The sequence below is a fragment of the Drosophila mojavensis genome, unplaced genomic scaffold (genome assembly GCF_018153725.1).
Source record: "Drosophila mojavensis isolate 15081-1352.22 unplaced genomic scaffold, ASM1815372v1 contig_74, whole genome shotgun sequence".
Taxonomy (NCBI): Eukaryota; Metazoa; Arthropoda; class Insecta; order Diptera; family Drosophilidae; genus Drosophila; species Drosophila mojavensis.
Window position 1 is genome coordinate 12556571 of NW_025318899.1, and position 22460 is coordinate 12579030.

Sequence of the window (22460 nt, forward strand, 5' to 3'; positions counted from 1 at the left end):
TTAACACACACACATACACATACACAGAGACGCTTAAATGGCAGACAAGCAGAGAAAAGTTGTCAACTGTCAAATTTAATCATGGATATTATAAAACCAGGCTAACAGCGAGCGAGATACATGGCTAGATAAGCGAAAGCCAGCCAAAACAAAAGCAAAATCAAAACAAAGACAAAAGCAATAGCAAAGGCAAGAGCAGCACACTGCCAATTGCATCTAATTAGAATAGACGACACATATATCCAATTAGAATTGTGTATAATTAGATTTTAAAGTCACTCTTATATTTACCTCCTTTTAGCAAATGGCGTGCAGACGCTTCCGTTTCCGCTTTGCAAAATATCCAATTAGAATTGGCAGCTGCGCAGGCGTCGCGTCCAATTGACAGCACTAGAAATTTTCTTCTTTTTTTTTTACTTTTCTTATTTAATTATTTATTTTTCAATTTTTATTTTTATTTTATTTGTATTATAACGAATTTTGCACTTTGTTATCAATTTGCACTGTTGAATAGCGAATGCAACAAATCTTATCCTGTTGCACCAACTAAAACTTTGGCACTTTATCAAATTCTAAATCTATTTTAACTGTAAATGCAATTTGTTACTGAGACTTCTTAGGCAGCGAGAGCGAGAGGCACTTCTAGGCACAACACACAAACATAAGATTCAAAATTTTTCGTGAATTTCTCATTGATTTTCTTCAAAATTCTCGATCAATTTTTGTTCATTTCTTTTTCTATTACGGAATTTGCGAATTTTGTCGTCATGTGCGAAAGACGAACGAAAGGCGAAAGAACAAAACGAGCGGCCGCACCGAATTTTGTCGTACGAGCGCCTAAAATCAACTGACTCCAAACGCAGCGCGTCGTTTCACTCAAGCGCTCGGTCGCCGCTGCGCTGCACTCAGTTGAGCGCTTCTCACTCACGGTTCGACTGCAACCCCGTTGCAATCGAACCGAGGCGTCGCGACGCTGACTCGCCAACCAGTTCGGCTACTTTTGCGTAAGTTCGTTTCAATTCGCGTCGTTCCGACTCGCTCGCTCACAAACCTGTTTGGCCGTCGCTGCCGTCGGCTCTGCCGGCGTCGCTGCTCCTGCTTTGAGTGTGTTGAGCGTAAACAGGTTTCGTTATGTTGCGAGCGCATTGCGCTTAATTACTCAATTATGCTGCCAACACTCAAAGAACGCGTGCAAGCGAGATGCAGATAGAGTGTGTGTGAGTGTGTGTAAGTTCGAGTGAGTGCAATTTAGCGGTTATAGTTTAGAGATTTATTGTTTTATCTAGCTGAACTCACAGCTCCAGCGATGCAGCTGAAGATATTTTCAGTTCATTACAATGTTGGAGAGCTGCTTTTATAACACGCAGACATTGTTGTTACCTGGTCAAAGGATTTTCAGCTCGGATCGAGCCATATAAAGGCGTCAATTTGATGATCGTGTGAAATTCGGACTTTAATGAGCCGCGTACCTAACTGATAATAAATATACGTAAAGCAAGGGTCAATGTGCAGCAAGTCTAAGCACTTCTTCTTCTCTCTATATGAGCAGAAACTAGGAAATCCTTGAGCACTCATAAATATTTATGCAGCGCATGTTCTATGACTGTCCCAACACCCATTCCCATTCCCATTCCCATTGCCATTCCCATTGCCATTTCTATTTCCATTTCCATTTCCATTTCCATATTTCCATACACATTTTCATTTACCATTTTCATGCCCATTCCACGAACAACTCTTTCTCGCTCATTTTGCATCTCTCGTCAAATTCTTTAAGTTGGCAATTTGTTACGGTACTTTTGCTATTTCGCAGCTCCAACTGCACTTCCCAGCTCCAGCTCCGGCTCTGTATTTATGCAAGCCAACGTTGTCGACAAACTTAAAGAAGATGCCGCATGGCCAAGCGACTGTGTGAGAGAGAGAGCTGGCATGTATGTGTGTGTGTGTGTGTAGATATTTGTGTGACAAGTGTCTTTCATTAGCATAAGTAAATCTTCTCGAATCCTCAAATTTATTTGTCAACACTTGACAATTTCATTGTTGACACTGAAAGCGCAGCTGTAAACGAGACCCGAGCTACAAGACTCGAGACTCGAGACTCGAGACTGGAAACTCCGAAACTCCCGAGCTACGAGTCTTGGCTAACAAATCATGATTTCTGTCTAGCATGTCATTTTGGCATGGCCTAGCTTCCTCTCTACCCACAGCCGCAGCCAAGACAATGGCCAGTAGGCATTGGTCAAAAGTCCAAGTCCGAGCCGTTCAACTCCAGCTACGGCTTAAATCAAAGACAAATATTTGCCCACAAGCAGACAACATTAGCTTTGCTTTAAGCCCTTTACGCTTTAGGCGACTCAAACACAATGTGTGAACATTCAGGATAAGATCTTAAGACCAGATCGTAAGGCATTAAGTCAAATGTGTTAAGAAGCCGAGCTAATAGTTGGAATAACTCAGATATAGAAATTATTCTGATTTGGTGCGATCTTTGAAGAGTTCTGCAGTCTATATACAGAACATATTCTGTATCATATATAACTCTTAGATATGGTAGTTAGGTAACTCTCTATAACACATAATATTTTATCATAACGTTCTTAAAACTATTTATTTTTTCCCTAGCTTTCCCAGTTTGGTTAATAATTTATAATATGATCAAATATAATATGCTATATATAATTTCCAGTTTTTCTTGTAATAAAATTTTTTATTACATATAATGATTTTCCACGCCATATTTTAATTTTTTAAAAATTCTTTCCAAGCATTAAATCATTTTCTTTTTATTACAACTTTCTAAAGGAGTTTTTTATTTTTTAATTTGGCTTCCTTATTGGCTATATAAGTATATATAGTTGTACATATATATGTTTATATACATTTTTATATATTTACAGCTGCCTTTCACTCGCAGCTTTTATTATATTATGACGCTTAATAATGCGGCATTAGGCACTGAATTGCGGCCAGAACGTTGGCCATGTCTAATTGCTGCCTGGCTGCCTTGGCCAAGAAAATTGGCATCAGCTCGGGCTATTTTGGCCAAGATGGCGTTAAATTCGACAGCTTGGACTTTTCTTATCGCGCTTATCTGCGCAGTGTCAACGACGACGTCGTCAGCGTCGCCTTGGCCTTTTGTTGTTGACCATAACCGTGACTCTGGCCACGGCCGTAGCTATAGCTGTGGCATTATGGCCCAAACACTCCATTACCAACAATGGCCAGTGCCATTCATTAACAGCTGCGGCCTTTGTCTGTCTGTCTGCGGCATCATCTTTTGAGCCGAGGCAACGTTTTTGGCATGCGGCAAACGGCATGCGGCATGCGGCAGGCGCTCATAATACTCGTAATGCCAAACGTAATTTCAAATTACTGCAAATTTTCGCAGCTCACCTTTTTCTATTATGCATTTTCCCTGCTTTTCTATACGTTTGCCAGCAAGTCTTGCATTATTTTGATTGTTGAGCATTTTATTATCATGTCAATAAGCCGGTCTTTTATGCCACCTAATGTATCTGTTATGCACACACACACACACACTCACACACACTCACACACGCATACACACACAGTCACATTGAGTCGTATCTTAACGCATTTCCGCCATGTACAACTTGTTGCAGCATCGTGCCCCGCCTTCCCTCCTTTAAGCCTTGCACCTGCCCCTGCATCGCATCCGCGGCGATTACCGTGTGGACAGGTGCGCGCTGAAGGCCATTGAAAAGCGTTTGATAGCGGCCCAGACACTGAATGTATTTTATGATTTGTTTCTGCCAAACATCAGCTCGCATGTGAGGAAATGTAAACGCCGCTGGAGAAATACTTAACTTTATCTTCAAGTTAAGCATCTATATAGAAAATATTTATATTTATATAGATATTACAAATAAAAGAAAAAGACTTTCCAAGCAACTTCAGTGACGGTCTGACTGATCGATACACAGGGGAAACTAGTGGCATGCGTAAGCATGTGCGCATGTGTGCATATATGTATGCATGCTGGCATGCATGTGTATATGCCGCTGCATTTGTATGTATATATATGCATGCACTGCATGTATTTGTGCATTTATGCATGTGCATTATGAATATGTACATTCAGTTACGTACATGTACATGCATGTTAGCTTCCACATTCTCTTAAGTCAACAGCTGATGCCCACTATGCGATTCTCATAATCATATATCCATATATAAATGCTAGCCGAATATTCCGAGTGAGTAACCCTAAAGAGTGCCCTTCTCTGCAATTCTCATTCGCATTGAACATAATCGACCTGGGCAACCAATCAATTTCATAGTTAACTCAATGTGTCAGCCCATATCGCACCTTGGCCATTAGCCGATCCTAAATGCTGTTCAAGCACTCGGATCGGCACCTGTTCCAAGGCATTTGCTTTGACAAACCCCAAGCCAAATTGGGATTGCGACAATTGCCATGTGTACATACATCATACAGAACTTTAATTGTGCCTGGCACTCAATCTTTCAATCACGCCCGTCCGCCGTGCCGCAGTTGCAACAACAAGTTGCCCGACGTTGCATGCAGCCACGCGGATTACATGCGGCTGAGTGAGCGCGGTGAAGGACGACGACGCATGCGAGTCGAGTCGAGGTAAGACAAGGCAGGGCAATATAATCTATATAATCATAAGAGTGTACCATGTTGTAACATAGCCAGCACAAGAGGAGCAAGAAGAGCAGGCACTGCCCCCTGCATCTCTTGGCTCGCCCCGCCGCACGCATTTGCGACATGTTGTCAACTCGAATTGCGTTCGACTGATTGAAGGCAGGCCCAACCCAGTCGTCGAGGCCGGCACTGCGACAAGTTGATGGGCACATGGCCATAGCCATAGCCATAGCCATAGCCAAAGCCAAAGCCAAGGCCCTGGACAGTGGTGCTTCAGAGCTACAAAGTAGGCAAGAGCCCAAGTGGTCCATGACTTTAAACTGAGCCACAGACAGGTTTGGCGTCTTCGCTTTAGCATTTCGGGTAGGCGTTGCAGATTGATCAACCGAGTTGGCCAGAGACGTCGCGACATTTGTCTAAGTCGCTGCCTTGTTTACGTTTGCGCTTTGCAGCGTCATGGATGAGCTGTGCAGCTGGACAGAGCTGAGCACACCGTCCCGGCAGATGCGGCTGCCGTACAGCCAGCCACATCTATAAGTTTGCCTCGTACAAACATTTCAAGTAATTTCGCCATCAATCTTTCACTTTTGCACTCGTTTCGGACAGGGCCCATGACCTTGTCCTCATGTCCTCTGCCCACTCGGCTCGGCTGCTGCATGCGTACAGTTTATTTTGATCTTGGTGTCTCCACGATTTGCATAACTTGTCATCTTCAGCCGACGAACAGCAGCAGCAGGAGGAGGAGGAGCAGATGGAGGAGGAGGAGGATATGCAGGAGGAGGAGTTGCCACAGCACAAGGCAGAGTTCATTGTCAGTATCAATAAATATCAACGCGCTGAGCGACAACTTCTTTTCAGTGCCCCAAGCACAAGGTAGTTGTCCCATCCTCAAGCACATCCACCATCCACCATCCACATCCACATCCTCTCATGTTGATGCCGAGTGGCACTGATGAGGCCATCGTATGTCAGCAGCAGTTTTTCGTGTGGCGGTTAACATTTTGCTATTTTATGAGCACTGATATAAATGATCTTTTAATTAATATCACTTTAGATAGAGCCGGCCGGCCAGAGTGGAGGCCAGCCAAAGCCAAAGCTGAAGATGAAGCCGAAGCTGAGGCTGAGGCTGAAGCGAACGCGAATTGATGGAGCATTCTTATTATGCAAAGTGATGTTTACGATTATGCATTGGGATCGGAGTCAAATGCAACGTCAACAAGCGCTTGGCCAATTGTCTCAGTCGTCTGGCTCTTAAATAGCTTTAATGACATCCCAGCCCATGGATTAGGGCTTAAAACTGGCTGGCTGGCTCCTCGCTCGTCGCTCGTCTAGCTGGTCAATACCCAGGCCGCTCGCTCTACGCTGTTCCTCATGTGACCAGTCAATGATAATCGGATCAGATTACCATTCTGATAATGTTAAAAGCTTTTTGCAATTTGCCATACAAATTGTTGTTGCTCTCGCTGCGAGTTATTTTGCACTTAGCCAAGGACGTACGCATCTCGCAGAGATTCTACTACCCATGCCTGCCCATATGGAAATAGAACATTAATTCCACCCTAAAATGAGCAAATCACATGGTTTTATTCCGGGACACGAATGGAATCACTTGAACAGCTCGAGTTGAGAGACGCTGAGAGAGTTGGTCAAACTTAACAGATAAGAGAGACGATATATGGAAACTGGAAACGTTTGTGATTTATGTTGGAATGGCGATAAGTTTCAGATGAAATTGCTAGAAATATGTGTTAAGAGATTTATGTTGCGCTTAAAGAGCAAATACACATAAATAGAGGAAATTGTGAGATAAAAGTCTGGGTAATTTGAAGATCTCCTATTCGTATAAATAGATATATGATATACTATGTGTAGTCACTAATAGATGAGATGATTAACGGGGATGTGAGAAAATGAGAAAGACTATATATCATTAGCATCTGCATTACATTGACATTTATTAGCATAGAGTATAGCATTAGTATTAGCATAATAAGAATTATTGACTAGCGCATTAGTCGAGGTATTGAAAGCAATAGCACTAGTATATGTATTAATATTATTTTAAATTCATATGAGATTAAATTATATATTATTGATATTAATTAGCCTATTAATATTTATATTTAAATAAAATATATTTTTTTAGCCTTACCATTAGTATTAGCAGTATAAGCATTGGCATTAGTATGATCATTCTTATTGGAATGATCATCAGCATCCATATTGTCAGCAGTAAGAATATTATAATTAGCATCAGCTTTTGCACTATATATGTATGTATATTATATATATGTATATTAATATTCTTAAGTTTTACCCTATATCATGCATATAGTACATATATGTATGTCTGTAAAAAATAACCTGTTAAAGTCCCCCACATTTTGTGCTTTTTAAAACTCATCCATCTAGTTCGCTTACAGTCCTGGCCATGCGGTTATGGCCAGCTATCTGCCGTATGCAGAGCTCGTGTGATAAGATCGCATTGGTAATGTTAATGGTATGGAAAGCGGCGGCGCTAGTTGCTGTCGGTGCTTTGCACATTTCGGAAAATGAAGTCATTAAATGCTATTACAAAGCGTAATTGTTCACAAATTATGCCTCGCGCATTCCACGGCATAGACAGGAACCCGACACTTCCTCCAGATAGTCGTCGCATACACCCTACAGACACACAGATGTCTGTATGACTCCCGACTCTGACTATGGCTATGACTATGAGTATGAGTATGAGTATGAGTATGAGTATGAGTGTCTGTGTCTGTATGTGTATATACACACGCCCCAGCAATGTGCATTTACACCACTTAGCTATCTTAATTATAGGCCCAGAGTGCCACATCAACTGCACACGCTTTCTTTCAGTGTAGCCTGGGCTGGGCTGGGTTGGGGTGAGCCAAGCTCTTTGTGCACCTGTCATACAGAAACTGAGTGTGCGAATGAGTGACACTTGCCCCAGTTGCCACTAAAAAGGCCAACGAATTAACATATTTATTATAACAACTAAAAACCCAGGGAAAATGCTTCCAATTTGGCGAACAATGCCCATTGCATATGAAATTCCAGTTAATATACAATTTATTACGCATCATCGTTGGCATTTATGGAGGAGCCGAATAGCGGAGCTGTTGAACTCTCAACTGTGACGCGGGCACCGTCAATTGAATTATATGCCCGATATACCCTGTGCATTCTTATTTTTGCCAACTCATCGCCCAGAAGGCAAAAGTCATGTGAACTTCCTGAACCAAACCGAACCAAGACAGACACTCAACAGCGAAGCGATTCTCTGGCTGGCTGGTTGGCTGGCTGGCGGAAATTGTGTCATGATTATAGACTAAAGCGCCTATTTAGTTACGCCTTATTATTTCCTTTGGCTTGCCTGCTCCTACTACATGCACCAAATTGAATTGAACTCCGCCTAATTGAAGTTGTGTGTGGAAATGACTTGGAATATTTCTGCCCTCAGCCCTCAGCCCTTCCAGCTCTCCTTCTCCTTCTTGTTCTCTCCCTCTCAACTATCACTGCTCGGCGTTTGGGGCTCATTAAAGTTCATTCGGTTTCGATTCGTTTGTTCTCTGAGCGCATTAGTGGCTGGAGATCGTATTCTTTATGAAATTGAGGCATTTACTAGACCATTTGAGGCCCTTAATTAGGTCTCGGGTTTGATTAGCTCTCACGGACATGGCACATTACATTGCATTGGGTAATATTAAGTAATATTAGCTAAGACTTACCCAGATTCGTTGTGCAGAGACTCGAATAGAACGCCATTATAGGTCTTCCATAGTTCAGTTGGGAGTAATTTCCATAATCCATGCTGCGCATTAATCATTGCACATGGGGCAAACATTTATATAGCACTTGACTTGGGGCATCCATTAAATACTTTTGGCTACCGGTTAGAATCTTTCAAAACGGCACATTGTCTTAGCCAAATTAAAGTTTACTCAGCTGTGCGAAGCAGTTGGCCAGGAGTTGTGGCAGGAGCTGGTCTCAGTCAGGTTGCCAGGTAGCCGACACCTGAGTTGAATTTTAGTTTTGCGCATGCGGAAGCGTTTTTCGCGTCATTTTTCATGCTGAAATTTAATAAAGAAAATTAATTTGTGGACATTTGACTCGAGGCGAGACAAAAAACCGCGCGCTCACCATTCAGATTCAGTCTCCCATAGCCAGTTACTGCCCGCCCTACGCCGCCGTCTTCATGCGCCTCTCTTGCTGTGTTTGCGTCTGAGACTCCTCCTGCGACTACTCAAACTGCACGCAGACTTTGATCGATGGCACTCACGATGCTGCAGGCGAGTGAAGCTCCAAACGACGACAATTTCAACGGCTGTTGCAGCAGCCGGGAATGCAACATGGTCGCTACATGTGTCGCTAGGCCGTGGCCTATCATCCAAGAGGGAAGTGGGAAGTGGGAAGCGGGAAGAGGGAAGAGGGAAGGCGAGGCAAGGGCAAGGGAAATGCAGTTGCAGGACGCCGGGCTGGGCTGAGCTCAGCTGCAGCTCCAGCTCGTCCTGTGTGCCGCATGAGTTGCAAGTTAGCGCAATTAATTTATTTCAACACGAATTTAACTCTCATCGTGTGCTGTCTGAGTGCTCGCTCCTCACTTCATTTCATTTCCCATTGCGTTTTACATCATTTTTATTAAGGCAACAGCTTCGAGACCTAACCAACTCCTCTCTATGGCCTCCCTCATCCTCCTCCACGTCCCTCTGCTGTGTGATGCATGTGTGCATTTGTCAGTCGGTTCAGCATTGTAAAAATTGTAAAAATTTTGTCGTTACCTTATCTAAATATGGCCATTGCATATAAAGACTTGGCATACGTTGTTGTTGCCCTTGTCGTCGCATTGGTTTGTCCAGCTGCTGCTCTCGCCGCAGGACTCACCGATGGCTCCGCCACAACTGATGCTGCGTCACTCATTTTTGCACAGTCCATTAGTTCGCGGATGCAGTCAGCTCTGAAGGTAGTTGTATGTAATTGTTGTTGTTGGTTGTCTGGTTGTTGGTTCTCTACCGGTTTGACAGTCGCTCAGCAGCAGCAGCAGCAGCAGGTCGCGCAAAGCCAAGCTGCAGCTCCATTAGCTGCCCCTGATGCAAGGTAAACGCTTGTTTTCATTGCAGAGCAGTTCCCGCGTTTATTTTAAGCTCTACTGGGCGCGTCCTAGTCGCCGTTGCAGTCGCAGTCGCAGTCGCAGTCGCATGCAAGCAACCAACTAGAGCCAGAGCTCCCTTCATTTGTATGTAATTTTCGGTTATGCGAAGTAATTTGAGATCGCGCCACACGCGCCGCTTTTAATGACTTTATTAAATGCTCGGTCCAGCATGAAGAGAGAAAAAAAAAACAGCCAAACTAGTTTAACAACAGCTCTAGTACAACAGTCAAGCAAACATCATCAACATCTGACGAAGGCAGGCCATGGTCAGGCCAGTCCAGTCCGGTCGTGGTCCTGCACTAGTACTTCCGATGATGACTATGAAATGATTCCTTTAGGGCATCATCTCTTACTTTGCACTCGAGCCGGGTTGAGGGCAGCCGAAATGAGAAATGTCTTTGCTGGACCACCTTGAATAGAAATGAATTCCTTTTGCCACGAGTGAATGTATTCGTAAGCCAGCATTTGCGCTAGTATTAGTGAGCTTTCCAAGCTCTATTTGCATTCAGCATTCAGTTGTCTCTGCCAGTGCTTTCTGTGTAACCTCTGGCAGTCAGTGCATGGAACACATATGTGAAACATTCCAGCATTATTTTTGGCATTTTAGGTGGCTTGAAATCTCGTTCATGGTGGCTTCTGTCAGGAACCTGCTTAATGGCTTAAGATGTGCGGGGAATGGACGTTCGTCACTTTGTAAAATGCAAATTTCTGCAGTGTCTGCAATGAGTTTGACTAAATTCCAAATGGCGCTCGCTATGCGACGGGAGCTGGACGCAAAAAGAACTTCAGTTATTGTATGAAATGAACTGCGTATGTAGGATGAATGGCCGGCAACAGGAGTTGAGTTGAAGTTGAGGCTAAAGCTGGGGCTGGGGCTGAAGCTGACGATGACTGGGGCTGAGTCTGACTGGGGCTACGGCTGGCGTTGTCCATTTACCGGCAGAGTCGTTACTCATTCTCAGGGCCACGGACGAGGACGTGGATGGATAATTATGACGTTGCAACAATTCCAGCATGCAACATGCGGCAGCAGCAGAGAGCTTAGGCGACGGGCGACTCTGACTGCGACTGCGACGGCGACGGCAACGGCAACGGCGACTGTGCCCAAGTGACAGTGCAACATGATTGCTCTCGGGCTCGCCACATGCCACATTTATCATTCGTCGAAACGTTGAAAAATTAGTCATTCCTTTATTTTACACCCAAATGCCGAGAGCTGCCTCCCGGCCGCCCAAAAACCAGTCCGTAGACCAGAGCAAATCCTTCTTGCATTACTTGCCACAACTTGCCACATACTTGGTGACCAGAGCGACAGAGCCCGCCGACAGTTGCCATCGTTGTTGTTGTTGTAGTTTGTTGCTGTTGTTGTCCATCGTCTCCCTGCAACAACATGCAAATGACTCTTTTAATTTTTATGAATTTCTCTGATTACGAAAATTGCTTCTGGGCTTTTGGCCGCAGCAGCGAGGCACCTTGAAGGTGGGTTGCTGCCGTGGTTGTTAGGCAGGCGCGCATGATGCATCGCGCATCTTCATTAGTCGACGCTGCTCCGATGTCACACACACACACACACAGGCACGCACACATTGGCACCTGCATGGGTGTGTGCTCGAGTCTAGGCCATCATTTTTAGGCCCAGTTTAGACAGTTGGCTGTGGAAATCGCTGCCGGCCTTTTACTTGCTTTGGCCGCTGCTGTGCGATCAGTGTCCATGTTTGCGTTCGCTGTCGCATGTTTTACTGGAGCACAAACACACACAGACACATATGCGATCTGGCGGATCAGCTTGGCTCATTGGCGCTCAGATCGTGGGCTCTCATGGAAATTACAAACGAATAAATCATTGAGTACGCTGCCTGGCCTGCTCCTTGGGCTTGGTCAGCCCACATCCAGTGGGCCAGCTTACAAAGGTACTGTAATTAGTTGGAATTGTAATTCATGGCGCGATTAGATAAAGATCGGCTGCCAATTAGTAACGCACCAGGCCGTGAATAATATTGGATGACAAAAGTGCATCAAATTGGTCCGATGGCTATTTTCGTTTGTAATCTGAGCAGCTTGTGGAATGCTCAACAAGAATAATCGACAGGCGACTGATTCTATGTGAATAGCTAGAGGTAGCAGAAGAAGAAGAAGAATGGGACATTTTTGAAATGGAAGTATTTGTGGCAAAAGCGAAGGGGAAATTTTAACAGAAATGTAAGTTTCGTTGCGAATGGCTCGTGGTAGGTTGAAGAAGAAGAATCTACTATTTGGGAAATTTTTATAGACAGCAAGTGTATGGAGAACAGCTGACATTATTTGGGCAATTGCTGAGCTTAGTGAATGGCAAAAAGCTAAACAGGAAACATTTTAATTTCTGCAAATGTGCCTCTTACACTTGGAAATTATTTTAGTTCGTTTCTCAGCCAATCTCAGCCAATTAGATTCTATCGCCTGCAATCGGCTTGTCCACATTTTCAGCTGGTTGCCAATTGGGCCGCAACTTGATTTCAATAAAAATCCATTTAATTCGACATTTGTGGCCCGAAAACAACAACAACAACAACAGCAAAAACAGTTGTCGATTAGCTGGAGCGTTTTTGGCTGCCGTCTGGCGGCGTTTGAACTGTGCGCCTCGTGCGGGTGCTGGCCCCAAACTCCAATTGGGATTGCGGCCGAGGGTGGAGCGGCTGCAGCAACTGCAACGTCGCGGTTTCATATAAATCTCTCGTTGTAATTGCCGCGATAAGCGCAGTGGCCGTAAAAGCGGCGGCGGCCTCTTAAAACCGGTGGCCAAAGCATCGAACTGTTGCTACCAATATATACATATGTATGTATGTATATATATTGGACCAAACTACATAAATATCGCGTGAAATGCATTTGCGGCCGATAAATTTGGCAATGGCTGCTGCAACGGCGATAATCAACGCAATTGCAATCGATTTTGGCGTAATTTAGGTACGGCTTAAGTGGCTTTTGGCCAGGCTAACAAGCGGCACTGGACGCCTTGATTGAAAATATCGCTGTCGATCTGCGTGTGTGTGTGTGTAAGTGCGAGAGCGTGTCGCTGTGTGTGTGGGCCAACACCTAAACAACAACAAGAGGAGAAACAACAATAGCAACAATCTATGTGTATCAAACTGCGTTGATCGTTCCAAATTGTTAGGCAAACTACCGTTAAACTCACTTTCACAGCGGAGAGCGTGGCGGGATTGCCGCTAAAAATTACTCATACGCAACGCATTGACCCCAACCCAAACACTCGATCGAGCAGAGGTCGCAGCTGCAGTCACCTTCAGTTGCAGTTGGCCTGCCCGGCACTCGAAGCTACCCGTCCAGCCATCCGTTGGCTCGTCTGTGCGCTCGTTCCCCGTTTCATGCCGCCACGTTCCGTGCCGCTGATTAATTACACCGCCCGCTGTGCGAATTCCTCAATAAAAATCATAATTTCGTGTTTGCGGCCGATGGCCAAAATGATGATTGTTGCCGCATTTATGTAAGCCACGGCTTATTAGCTGCACGAGCTGCCATCTACACAACAGCTCACTTCCCCTGCTGTACCCCGCTGCCCCGCCGGCCCTGTTGCCCCGCCACCCCGCAGCGCATGCAAAGTGTAACGAATTTTTGATTGAAACTTTAAAATACTCGTTAGGAGGGTTTCCTCGTCGTTGCGCGTGAGTTTATCTTTTGATTAGATTCGTTAGAGTTTGTATTGGCCTTTTGTAACACGAAATTGGTCAGCTACATATGTGTGTGTGTGTTTGGTTGTGTGAGTGTGTAACTGAGTTCACTTTTTTTTTTTGGCTGAATGGAGTCATTATTCACAATTTAGTAACACTTGATTTGCGTTTGGCATTTACTATAAACCCCAAACATAAACTACAAGATTTTTAGACATTTTTGCTACTATTATTTATATGAAATTGGGTTAAAAATGGGGTATATTGGTTTTTCGATCGTCTTTCTAAGCGAAATCTTTTGCGACTTTTATTTATGAAATAAATTTTAATATAAGTTTAAGTAGTTAGGGTATCTGCTAGTCATTCACATTCAATCAAAACATTCTGCTTTTTTGTATTTTAGCTTTTTGCTGATGCCAAACTTTACACATGAAAAACGAAACATATTTCAGTTTAATGAAAATAATATTTAAAAAAGTATTACTTTTTAAATGCAAAAAATTGTATTCATTTATTTATTTTGTAGCCATGGCGAGGCTTTTGAATTGACCCACTTAGCCGAGAGTTTCATTCGGACAGCTTGTTAATTATAAGAAATATTTTAAGCATGGCTATACCAATTAAAAATATTTATTTACCAAAATATCAACATGCCCCAAAAATGTCGTGAAAGCCAGGAGAGAAAAAAATAAATATATAAAATTATTGTTGTCATCAAAATAAAAGTGAATGAGAGCCTGTCGCAGTTGTTGCACGTGGCACTTCTAATTAAGACAACGCTACAGATTTCCATGTGTCAGAATGCCCCCCAAAAAATATGATATACATGTGTGTGTGTGTGTGTGTATAATCCCAACTGTGGAATGGAAAAGCTTGGCATTGGTGTGTGCCGGCCCAGCAGGATGCATTCAGAAATCATTAAGAGGCCGCAGCTTGGGCTCCGCCGGCCGGCCGGCTGGTGAAAGGTGCAACCAGGTGGAGCGCGGCCAGCCGCTGCCATATCTGACAAACTGAGCCGAAAAATTGCTTTGACGTTGCGTCAAAATTTCACACTTTTGCGCCAGATAAAAGCCAAACAGAGTCGATGACGAACTGCAGCAGGAGCAGCAGCAGCAGGAACGGCAACAACAACAACAACTGTAAATTCTGCTGCATTCTCCAAATATTTGGCATATGCATGCAGACTATACATCATTAAAAAAGAGTGTTAAGTGCAGAGGCAGAGCAACAGCAGCGGAGACTGCGACTGCGACTGAGACTGACTCTGAGACTGAGACTCAACCTGAGCCTGCGTCTGATTCGCAGTCCGAGTTGGGTCCAAATTAGCATACAAGCCGCGCTTTTGCCATAATTTGCATATAAAATTAGCGCAACACTTTAGCCGCCCCCTTGCGCCCGCTCGCTGCCCCCTCAAGCTGCTGGTGACACTTGGCAAGGCAACTCCACTCCACTCGCTGCTCATTTAGCGCCTTGCATACGCTGATTGGTTGTACACACAGAGTTGGAGTCGGAGTTGGAGTTGGAGCGGGAGCTGGAGCGGGAGTCGGAGCTGGAAGCTGTGCGCTATGATAATTAAGCTGCGGAGAAAGAGAGCTAAAAATCCTGCTGCACTTGTTGCAGCAATTTGCATTGCCGCAAGCCTTAATGACTCACACATTCTATATGCGCAGATTCATATATACATACATATATAAATAAATACATACATATATGCATATAAAGTATATATATCTATGGACAGTTGCGGCGCCTTCACGGCAATTAGCAGCCGGCAAAAGTTTTGTTGCCTGATTAGTCACGCCTCACTGTACAGCAACGTTCCCTGAAAAATAGACATCCATAAATAACATCGAAATACCAAAAACAATAAAAAAAATACAAAAGATAGAGTTGCTTACTTAGCTATCCGCATTCCCTTTTCCAGCCGACTTTCTGAATAATTTGTTGATTTTGCTTCTCATAACTTTCGAGCGTGAAAATGTTAAAGGTTAATAATAATGCTCTTTAATTTGGGAATGTGGAATCTATAAATAAAACATAAAGAGTTTACACAGTTTAAACACTTCTGTTAGGCTTAATTATGAGAGAACTCCAGTCTTAGGGGAACGAAGTCGAAGATATATACTTGATTTGGATTTGATATGGTTGCTGTTATGTTAGATATGTAAGGGCTATAATGAGCATTAGCCTAGTATTATTTATATATATTAACTGCTTTCAATGAGTATACTTTATAATCCCTGTATATTAAAAATAAATACATACATTCCCTATATATACACCTAACAATGCGAGATATATGATGTGGTATAAGTAGCTCCATAATACAGTAAAACTTTATTGCAATCTGCAGATCTTTGCAGATTTAGGGCGTACATAGATCTCAAGAAAGAGAGAGAGAGAGAGAGAGTATGTATGCATAGCTCTATTAATGCTAATCAAGCATATCTATAAAGATTTCTCATACCATAAATTATTCTTTCCATAAGTAATATCATAATCTCTCTCTCTCTCTGTTTCTCCAAATGGAATTCAAAGTTAATTGGCTGAGAAGGGATGGAAACGATAGCCAATTAAATTGGTAAAAAGTTATTCCATAAATGGAAATTGATTGGGCAATGAACAATAAAAGTACATAAATTCTTAATGCTGCACACGGTAGATGCTTAAATTTAAATTTTCAATTGTAAATATGCACAATTATTGATTTCGCTTTTACGGTACTTACACGCTCCATGATTATCTTGTGGGATCCGGAACTGCGGGCTGGACTTATGGATGCGTCACTAAATCAATGCAAGTCATAAACTGCAATATGGTTTTTAATTTATAGAATATACATGTGCATACATAAATATGTGTGTGTGTTTATATATATTTTTGCGTATTGAGAGTAGTTATAAAAGCTGTAAATAAATAAATTGGAAATTTAAAAATAAATATTTATTTACATATAATTGCATGTCAGGCATGGAAATTAATGCGATTGCAGTTTATGACAAGCGATTAAAATTTAAAATGACAACATAAGCGAGTGGAACGAACACTGATGGCCCAGGCAGAGAGGGCTGGTGGAAGGGGACAGGTGAGGGGCCAGGTGGAGGTGTTGGTGCTTGGTAGCTAACCAATAACACGTTGCATTCACAATGGAGCGGTTTTAATTATGCAGAAGTGTTTTCAATTGGCCGCTGGCTGCATTCGGCATTCGACTTGACTCGCATTGGCAGTGGCTCAATTAAGTAGCACAGATCCCATAAGCCGATAGCTTGTTTTACTCAAGACTGACATTTAGATAGGGTTATCTAAAACGGCCCGGCTGCAGCTACAGCTACAGCTACTGCACACGAAGAAAATAACAGTTGACACTCGTAGCCCCGAAATAGAAGCGTTAAAGAGAGTTTCCAATACAAATGCCGGTTGGTTCGAATGGTTCATTAGTCAAACGCTAGGTGACAATCAGATAGGCCCTTGGACTATGGTGACTATGGTGGCACCTGCGCCACGTTGAGAATTGGGGACAGCCCGAAGCCCATAGCCTATCGCCTATAGCCTGCAGCATTCCCATGTCAACAAGAGACAAACCAGCCGCTTATCAGCACTGATAGATTGTGGGACCCGTGGAGAAAGTCGGAGCCACTCTCTGGCGCGAAGGGCAGCTCCTCGGCCCCGCGGGTAGATCGCCCGCGGTGCGATAAACACCCAAGCAAACGCATGAATTACAACAAAAAGGCAAAGTGTCAATAAAATTGCGTAGATTATTGCAGGCGAGCTCATAAAATTGTTTACTATCCACCCAGACCAGGGCGGCCCGTGCAGCCCGGGCGACTGTCCATTCAACTGCCAATTTCCTGGTGCGTGTCGTAGACCAACTTCAACTTCCACTTCCCAAGTCCAAGTCCGAGATACATGTGCCTGCCGGCATTGTCCACAGTTGCTTTTTTTCTCTATATGTTGTATATGAATTTATTAAATAAATGCATTACGCTATAAAATAAAGGATGAGAATGAAAGCAAACTGATGACCAAGCCGCAGTGGGAATACCCTAGAAAAAAGATTAAAGGTAGAATGTATATAGAATGTATATATAATAAATTTAAATAAAATATTATTTTAGTCTGTTATATTTAAAAATTTCCTTATCAATAACCTTGCTAACACTACCTTTCATTTCTTACATTTGACATTCTCTTGTTTATGTTTCTTTATACGTACTTACTTACATAGGTATGTGTGCATGTGTGATAAATTTCCTTTTAGAAATGCCCTTCATTGCAGCTTTTTCTCTTTTCTTTGCACAATCAGCAAGCTCTCACTCTCACACTTGTGATTCCAATTTATAGCTCGTATTTGTTCGCCTCTTTGTGAACGATTTCCTTACGAATTCGTCTGTCATTCTAGACTCTTCTCTCCAACATGTAAATTGGCAATTGTTCCCTTCATCTCCCTCTTGCTTTCACTAGTCATATGCCTGTGTGGAATATCCTTTCTTTGTCTCTTAAAAATTTCCCTTTGAATTGCCCACTACTACTAATACAATTACGCAGGTTATGTTTTCAATTCTGTTTCTGTTCCGATTTCTGCTCAGCTGTTTATGGGAAATTGTGTTGCAAATTTCCCTTTCATAAAGAAACTAATTCTGCGAGCTTGCTAACGATGATTTTTAAAGAGTATCTCAAGTTGTATACTATTTCTATGCTATGCAGTCGACTTCAGTTGTGCCCCAGTGTCTAGCAACGGGGTGTCCCGAACAACTGTCCAGTTGGCAGTTGCAGCTCCAGTTGGGCATCTCGTGTTGCGCCCTCAGCGCCCATTGCGACAACTGCAATATTATTGTTAATATCATCGTAAATTCGAAATTCTTATGCTTATTGAATTTTCATGTTTGCCAGGCGTACGAGCGGCCAGGCGACACGTACCTCATCCTCTGTTGTTTGTTGTTGCCGTTGTTTGTTGTTGTTGCTGTTGCCGTTTGGAGTAATACATGCAAACGATTTTAGTTATGATAAGAGACGAGTGTCAATAAATGCTCCTGCTCCTGCTCCTGCTCCTGCTCCTGCTGCTGCTGGTCCAGGGCTCGCACTAGTATAGAAGCCAAGGCAAGACCAATGCCAAATTAACTGAAATTGCAATTTGATCAAATTTCCACAATTTCCGTTTTACTAGTTTGTTGTTATTATAATTGCTTTGCTAGTGTCTGTATGTGTATGTGTTTGCCTATTGCCATATAATAACAATTAAATGTTTACTCAGCAGCCACACAAATTGCCTTTTTATTGTTTGCACTGTGCAAATTTTCTAATATTCGAATTGCAGCTGCCATTTATCAGATTGAAATTGCCTTGTGTTGTGTTGGCCATGGCAAGTGCTTCGATAAATGTTGGCCAAGACAAATCGAATTGGATTTGTGACTTTTAGTTCAGCTTCTTGTTGCTTTGGTATAAGCAAAATAGAGTATAAATATGAGATAATTAAATATTTGCATTTCATATGGGGCGCATGCCTACAGAACCTCTCTATATGTATATACATGTATATATAGGTATATCGAGTATCGCCTTACCATGCACCGAGTAACCGCATTTGCAGCATGCGAAAAAAAAGTGACAACATCCCCAATGCCTGGGACGCTGCTGCAAATAACTCAATCCTTAACAGAACTGACGGAAACCTTATAAATACAAGAAAATGCTGTTGGCAGCGTTTGCCGTTTGTCGTTTGCTGTTTGCTCTCTGCGATCATCCAATCACCCGATCCCGATCCCAAATCATCGTGTGGTTAACATCGCATACATGGGAATGCAGCTCTGTGTGCCTCTCCATAATCATATGAGCGGTTCGACTCGGCTGAGCGCAGAACAAGTTTCACTTAGTTAGAAGCCATTTCTTATCGCCGCCTCTCGTTTGTCCGCATGCATGTATTGGTGGCACCTATTGGAAAATAACAGATTTAATTTGTCTAACAAACTGCTACCCACAAACACAATCAACGCACACACACACACACACACACACACACACACACACACACACACACACAAGCATACACGACGCCTCGCAATGTCAGCGGACAGACAGCCGTCATATTGAGATCTCATCAAAAGACCGCACAACAAGTTGCGCTTCCAGTGATAAAGAGTGAGGGAGAGCGAGGGAGACAGAGAGAGAGAGAGAGGGAGAGGGAGAAAAAACGTAAGCGAACTCATTGAAATATTTTGACAGCGGCGTGGCAGGCGTTGAAGTTCAAGAGAAATGTCTCAAGTGCATTCGAAGTATTTCGTAGTCTGACCGCCGCAGCTGACAGCTGCGATCTCAGCATCTCACAAAGCGGGCAAGTGGGCAAGGAGGGGGGGCGCGGGCTCGGTTGGTGGACACACATGACCAAGTCGGAGCATAGCCACATGGCGATCTCAGTGGCTTATCACGTTGATAATGACAATCGATGATTCCTATGAAGGCTTGGCCCAGCTGGAACTCGGCCTCCATTTGTTACACATGGCTTTTGATTTCTAGATTATTTGTTTTTTTGTTTTTTTCTTTTCTGTTATATATTATTTTCCTAACATACATATTTCCAAAGGTCTGTTACAGTCTTCTTAGTGGGCCCCGAGGCCGAAATTCAGCTTGGCCGAAACCACTTTAAAAACGTATCTTAAAACGTGACGCGCTTTCATATTTCGTGAAGTGTTTGTTTTAGATTTTGTCGGTCGAGCCCAAGTACAAATTGAAGATACGCACACAATGCCATATAAACATACACACATACATACATACATATGCATAGTCTAACAATATGTATGTATGTGCGAGTCTTAATGCAATTAACATAAGTTTGTTGTTGCACTCAGCTGAGCTTCAAGTGCTCCACATATCCAGGTTCAGGCCTCGTCTACCTTGATAATGCTGCAAACCAATTGGGCTATCCATATACTACGCCCATAGGAGATAATACAAGCTCTGGGCACTTTCAATTTGTTATTATAACAAATTAATTTTGACGGCCTGGCTGATTGCAAAAAACTGTCCAATTGGCATTAAAGCCTACGCCAAACAGCATGCTCGACTCTGCAATGCCCGTCTGGCAGACTCGGCTTCTATTGTCTACGTCCATGTCTACGTCCGTGTATGTCTCCCGTTGCCCGGTTGACAGCTCTCCAAATGCGAAAACAGATCAAAGCAAATTATGTGCAACGCCTCTTGGCTGCTTCTCCGCCTGGTTTGGCGTGGCTTGACTTGGTTTGGTTTGGTTTAGTTTGGTTTCGTCTGGCTTGGCTGCTTAGCAGCGCGCCGAGCTCTCAAGCATTGGCAATAAACCAAAGCGCTTGGCATCCAGAGATACAAATACCACTCGGATTCGGATTCGCATTCGCATTCGCAGTTAAACAAACTCAAGGCGTACGACGATGGCCAATGGATTTTCATTTGCGAGCCGGCAAGTATTTCATAAATCAACAAACTGCGACGTGGACACGTGGCTCGGAGTGCGGCGGGCCGGGCCGTAAGATGCGACTGTGTGGAACTGTGTGATGGCTCGATTAAATGGATTTCAATGTGCAGAACTTGTCTCTAGAGTCTCTCGCATTTCCATTTCATCAACAGCCATCAGCAGCAGGAGCAGCAGGAGCCCAGCTAGGAGCAGAGCACGGCGGCAGGGGGCGAGCGAGAACTCATAACAAATTTGCGCGCTTTTATGCCCACAAATTGCCATGTCTTCAGCCAAGTGACAGCGCAATTATCGAGGGCCTGGCCAACGATTCGGATGGCTAATGGAGCGGCGGGGCAGCTGGGGCGGCCTGGGCATGCGGCATGCCACAAGCCACAAACGCAAGCTGCAGTTGACAGTTTGTTAAAGGGCGCTGAATTGATGAATTGTCTATTAGCAGTGAAGCAGAAGCTGTAGCTGAGGAAGAGGAAGCGTAAGGGGAAGAGGAAGGGGCAGAGGCAGAATATGAAGCCCATTTAGCATTTTGTCAGCCCATTAAAAGTCGCTGTCAAACATTTAGATATGTCTTCCCGATTTATTACACAAATTCTTTGAATTAATGCTGGGATACATATGTGGATAAGAGTTAGTCTTCAGTATAGGAGCTTTCCAGGAACAGATAGCGCAAGTCTATGGAGTCGGCAAGCGAGCGGCACATGGGGCACTCCGAGGCATTACTCAGATGCTCCCTGATGCATATGTCCCCGAAGACGTGGCCACAGATCAGTGCGGCCACACGGTGGCTGCCCGAGGTGGTCCACGGCTCCAGGCAGATGGAGCAAGTTGTGTAATTGGGATCGACGCGATTGCCCTCGAATTCTTCGATTTGCTTCTTCAGCTTCTCGATTTCCTTCAAGTAGGTCTCCGCCTGGTGCTCCATATCGGATTGCAGATCGCGGTAAGTCTGCTCCTTCTCGAGCAGCTTCTGCTCATATTCCTCAACGAGCATCTTTTGTGCTAGGAGCAAGCTTTCGATTTCCTCCCTTTCGGCACTGGTCCCGGTGCGACAGTGGATCTGCGCCTCGGCCAGCTTGAGGGACAGATCCTTTGTCTGCTTTAGCACATTGTCCAGCTTCTTGTTAATATGATTCACCTGGCTGCGCGGCAGATGGTGTTTGCCCGAGGTCAACAACTTAGACATAGCCTCCATGCCGATCAACAGTCCACGGATGCAGCTATTGTAGCTCTCCTCCAGTTTCGAGGCGGTAGTCTTTAGCAACTCGACTTCGTTGACGGCAGTCGCTAGCTTCGACTTGAGCTGATTACGTTCCACAAGCAGATTGTCCAGCTCTTGGCGAGCTTTGTCAACGGTATCCATCTCACGGGCTACCTTGGCTGCAGGACCATCAGAAGACTTGTTTTGACGTTTTGGTGGCATTGCTTAACTGATTTCCGCTCTTAGATATGCTTGAAAAGGACTTAAATTTGATTTATTTCCTCTTTTCTCAATTGAGAAATTGCTTCCGTGCTAGAGCTGCTTGACAACCTTCACGTGCTGGAGTCGAAAAAGAAAGAACTTTCCTTCTC

At 43.7% G+C, this 22460-nt stretch overlaps 2 protein-coding genes and 2 long non-coding RNA genes across 7 annotated transcripts in view; all 4 read right to left on the reverse strand.

Moving 5' to 3' along the window:
- Window positions 1–9818, reverse strand: part of LOC6582232 — a 78851-nt gene extending 69033 nt beyond the window's left edge. For 2 of the 4 annotated variants that reach the window (XM_032731372.2, XM_032731371.2), the window contains exon 1: window positions 292–862. The gene's annotated coding sequence lies outside the window, so the exon portion shown is untranslated. Of the gene's footprint in view, window positions 1–291; window positions 865–8367; window positions 8710–8779 lie in introns of those variants that run through there. The other 2 variants (XM_032731366.2, XM_044009490.1) reach the window with 2 other exon arrangements.
- Window positions 9819–15124: 5306 nt separating this feature from the next.
- LOC122757514 lies at window positions 15125–16412 on the reverse strand. The gene is made up of 3 exons (XR_006357574.1): window positions 16182–16412; window positions 15352–15477; window positions 15125–15275 (listed from the first exon to the last, which is right to left on the reverse strand). It is a non-coding gene; the product is annotated as an uncharacterized LOC122757514 (long non-coding RNA).
- Window positions 16413–17188: 776 nt separating this feature from the next.
- Window positions 17189–18306, reverse strand: LOC122757515. Its single transcript, XR_006357575.1, has 2 exons — window positions 17675–18306; window positions 17189–17496 (listed from the first exon to the last, which is right to left on the reverse strand). It is a non-coding gene; the product is annotated as an uncharacterized LOC122757515 (long non-coding RNA).
- A 3138-nt stretch (window positions 18307–21444) lies between these two features.
- Window positions 21445–22458, reverse strand: LOC6582233. Its single transcript, XM_002007901.4, has one exon. The coding sequence runs from the start codon at window positions 22309–22311 to the stop codon at window positions 21520–21522; it is 792 nt and encodes a 263-aa protein (XP_002007937.1). The 5' UTR covers window positions 22312–22458; the 3' UTR covers window positions 21445–21519.
- Window positions 22459–22460: the final 2 nt, after the last annotated feature.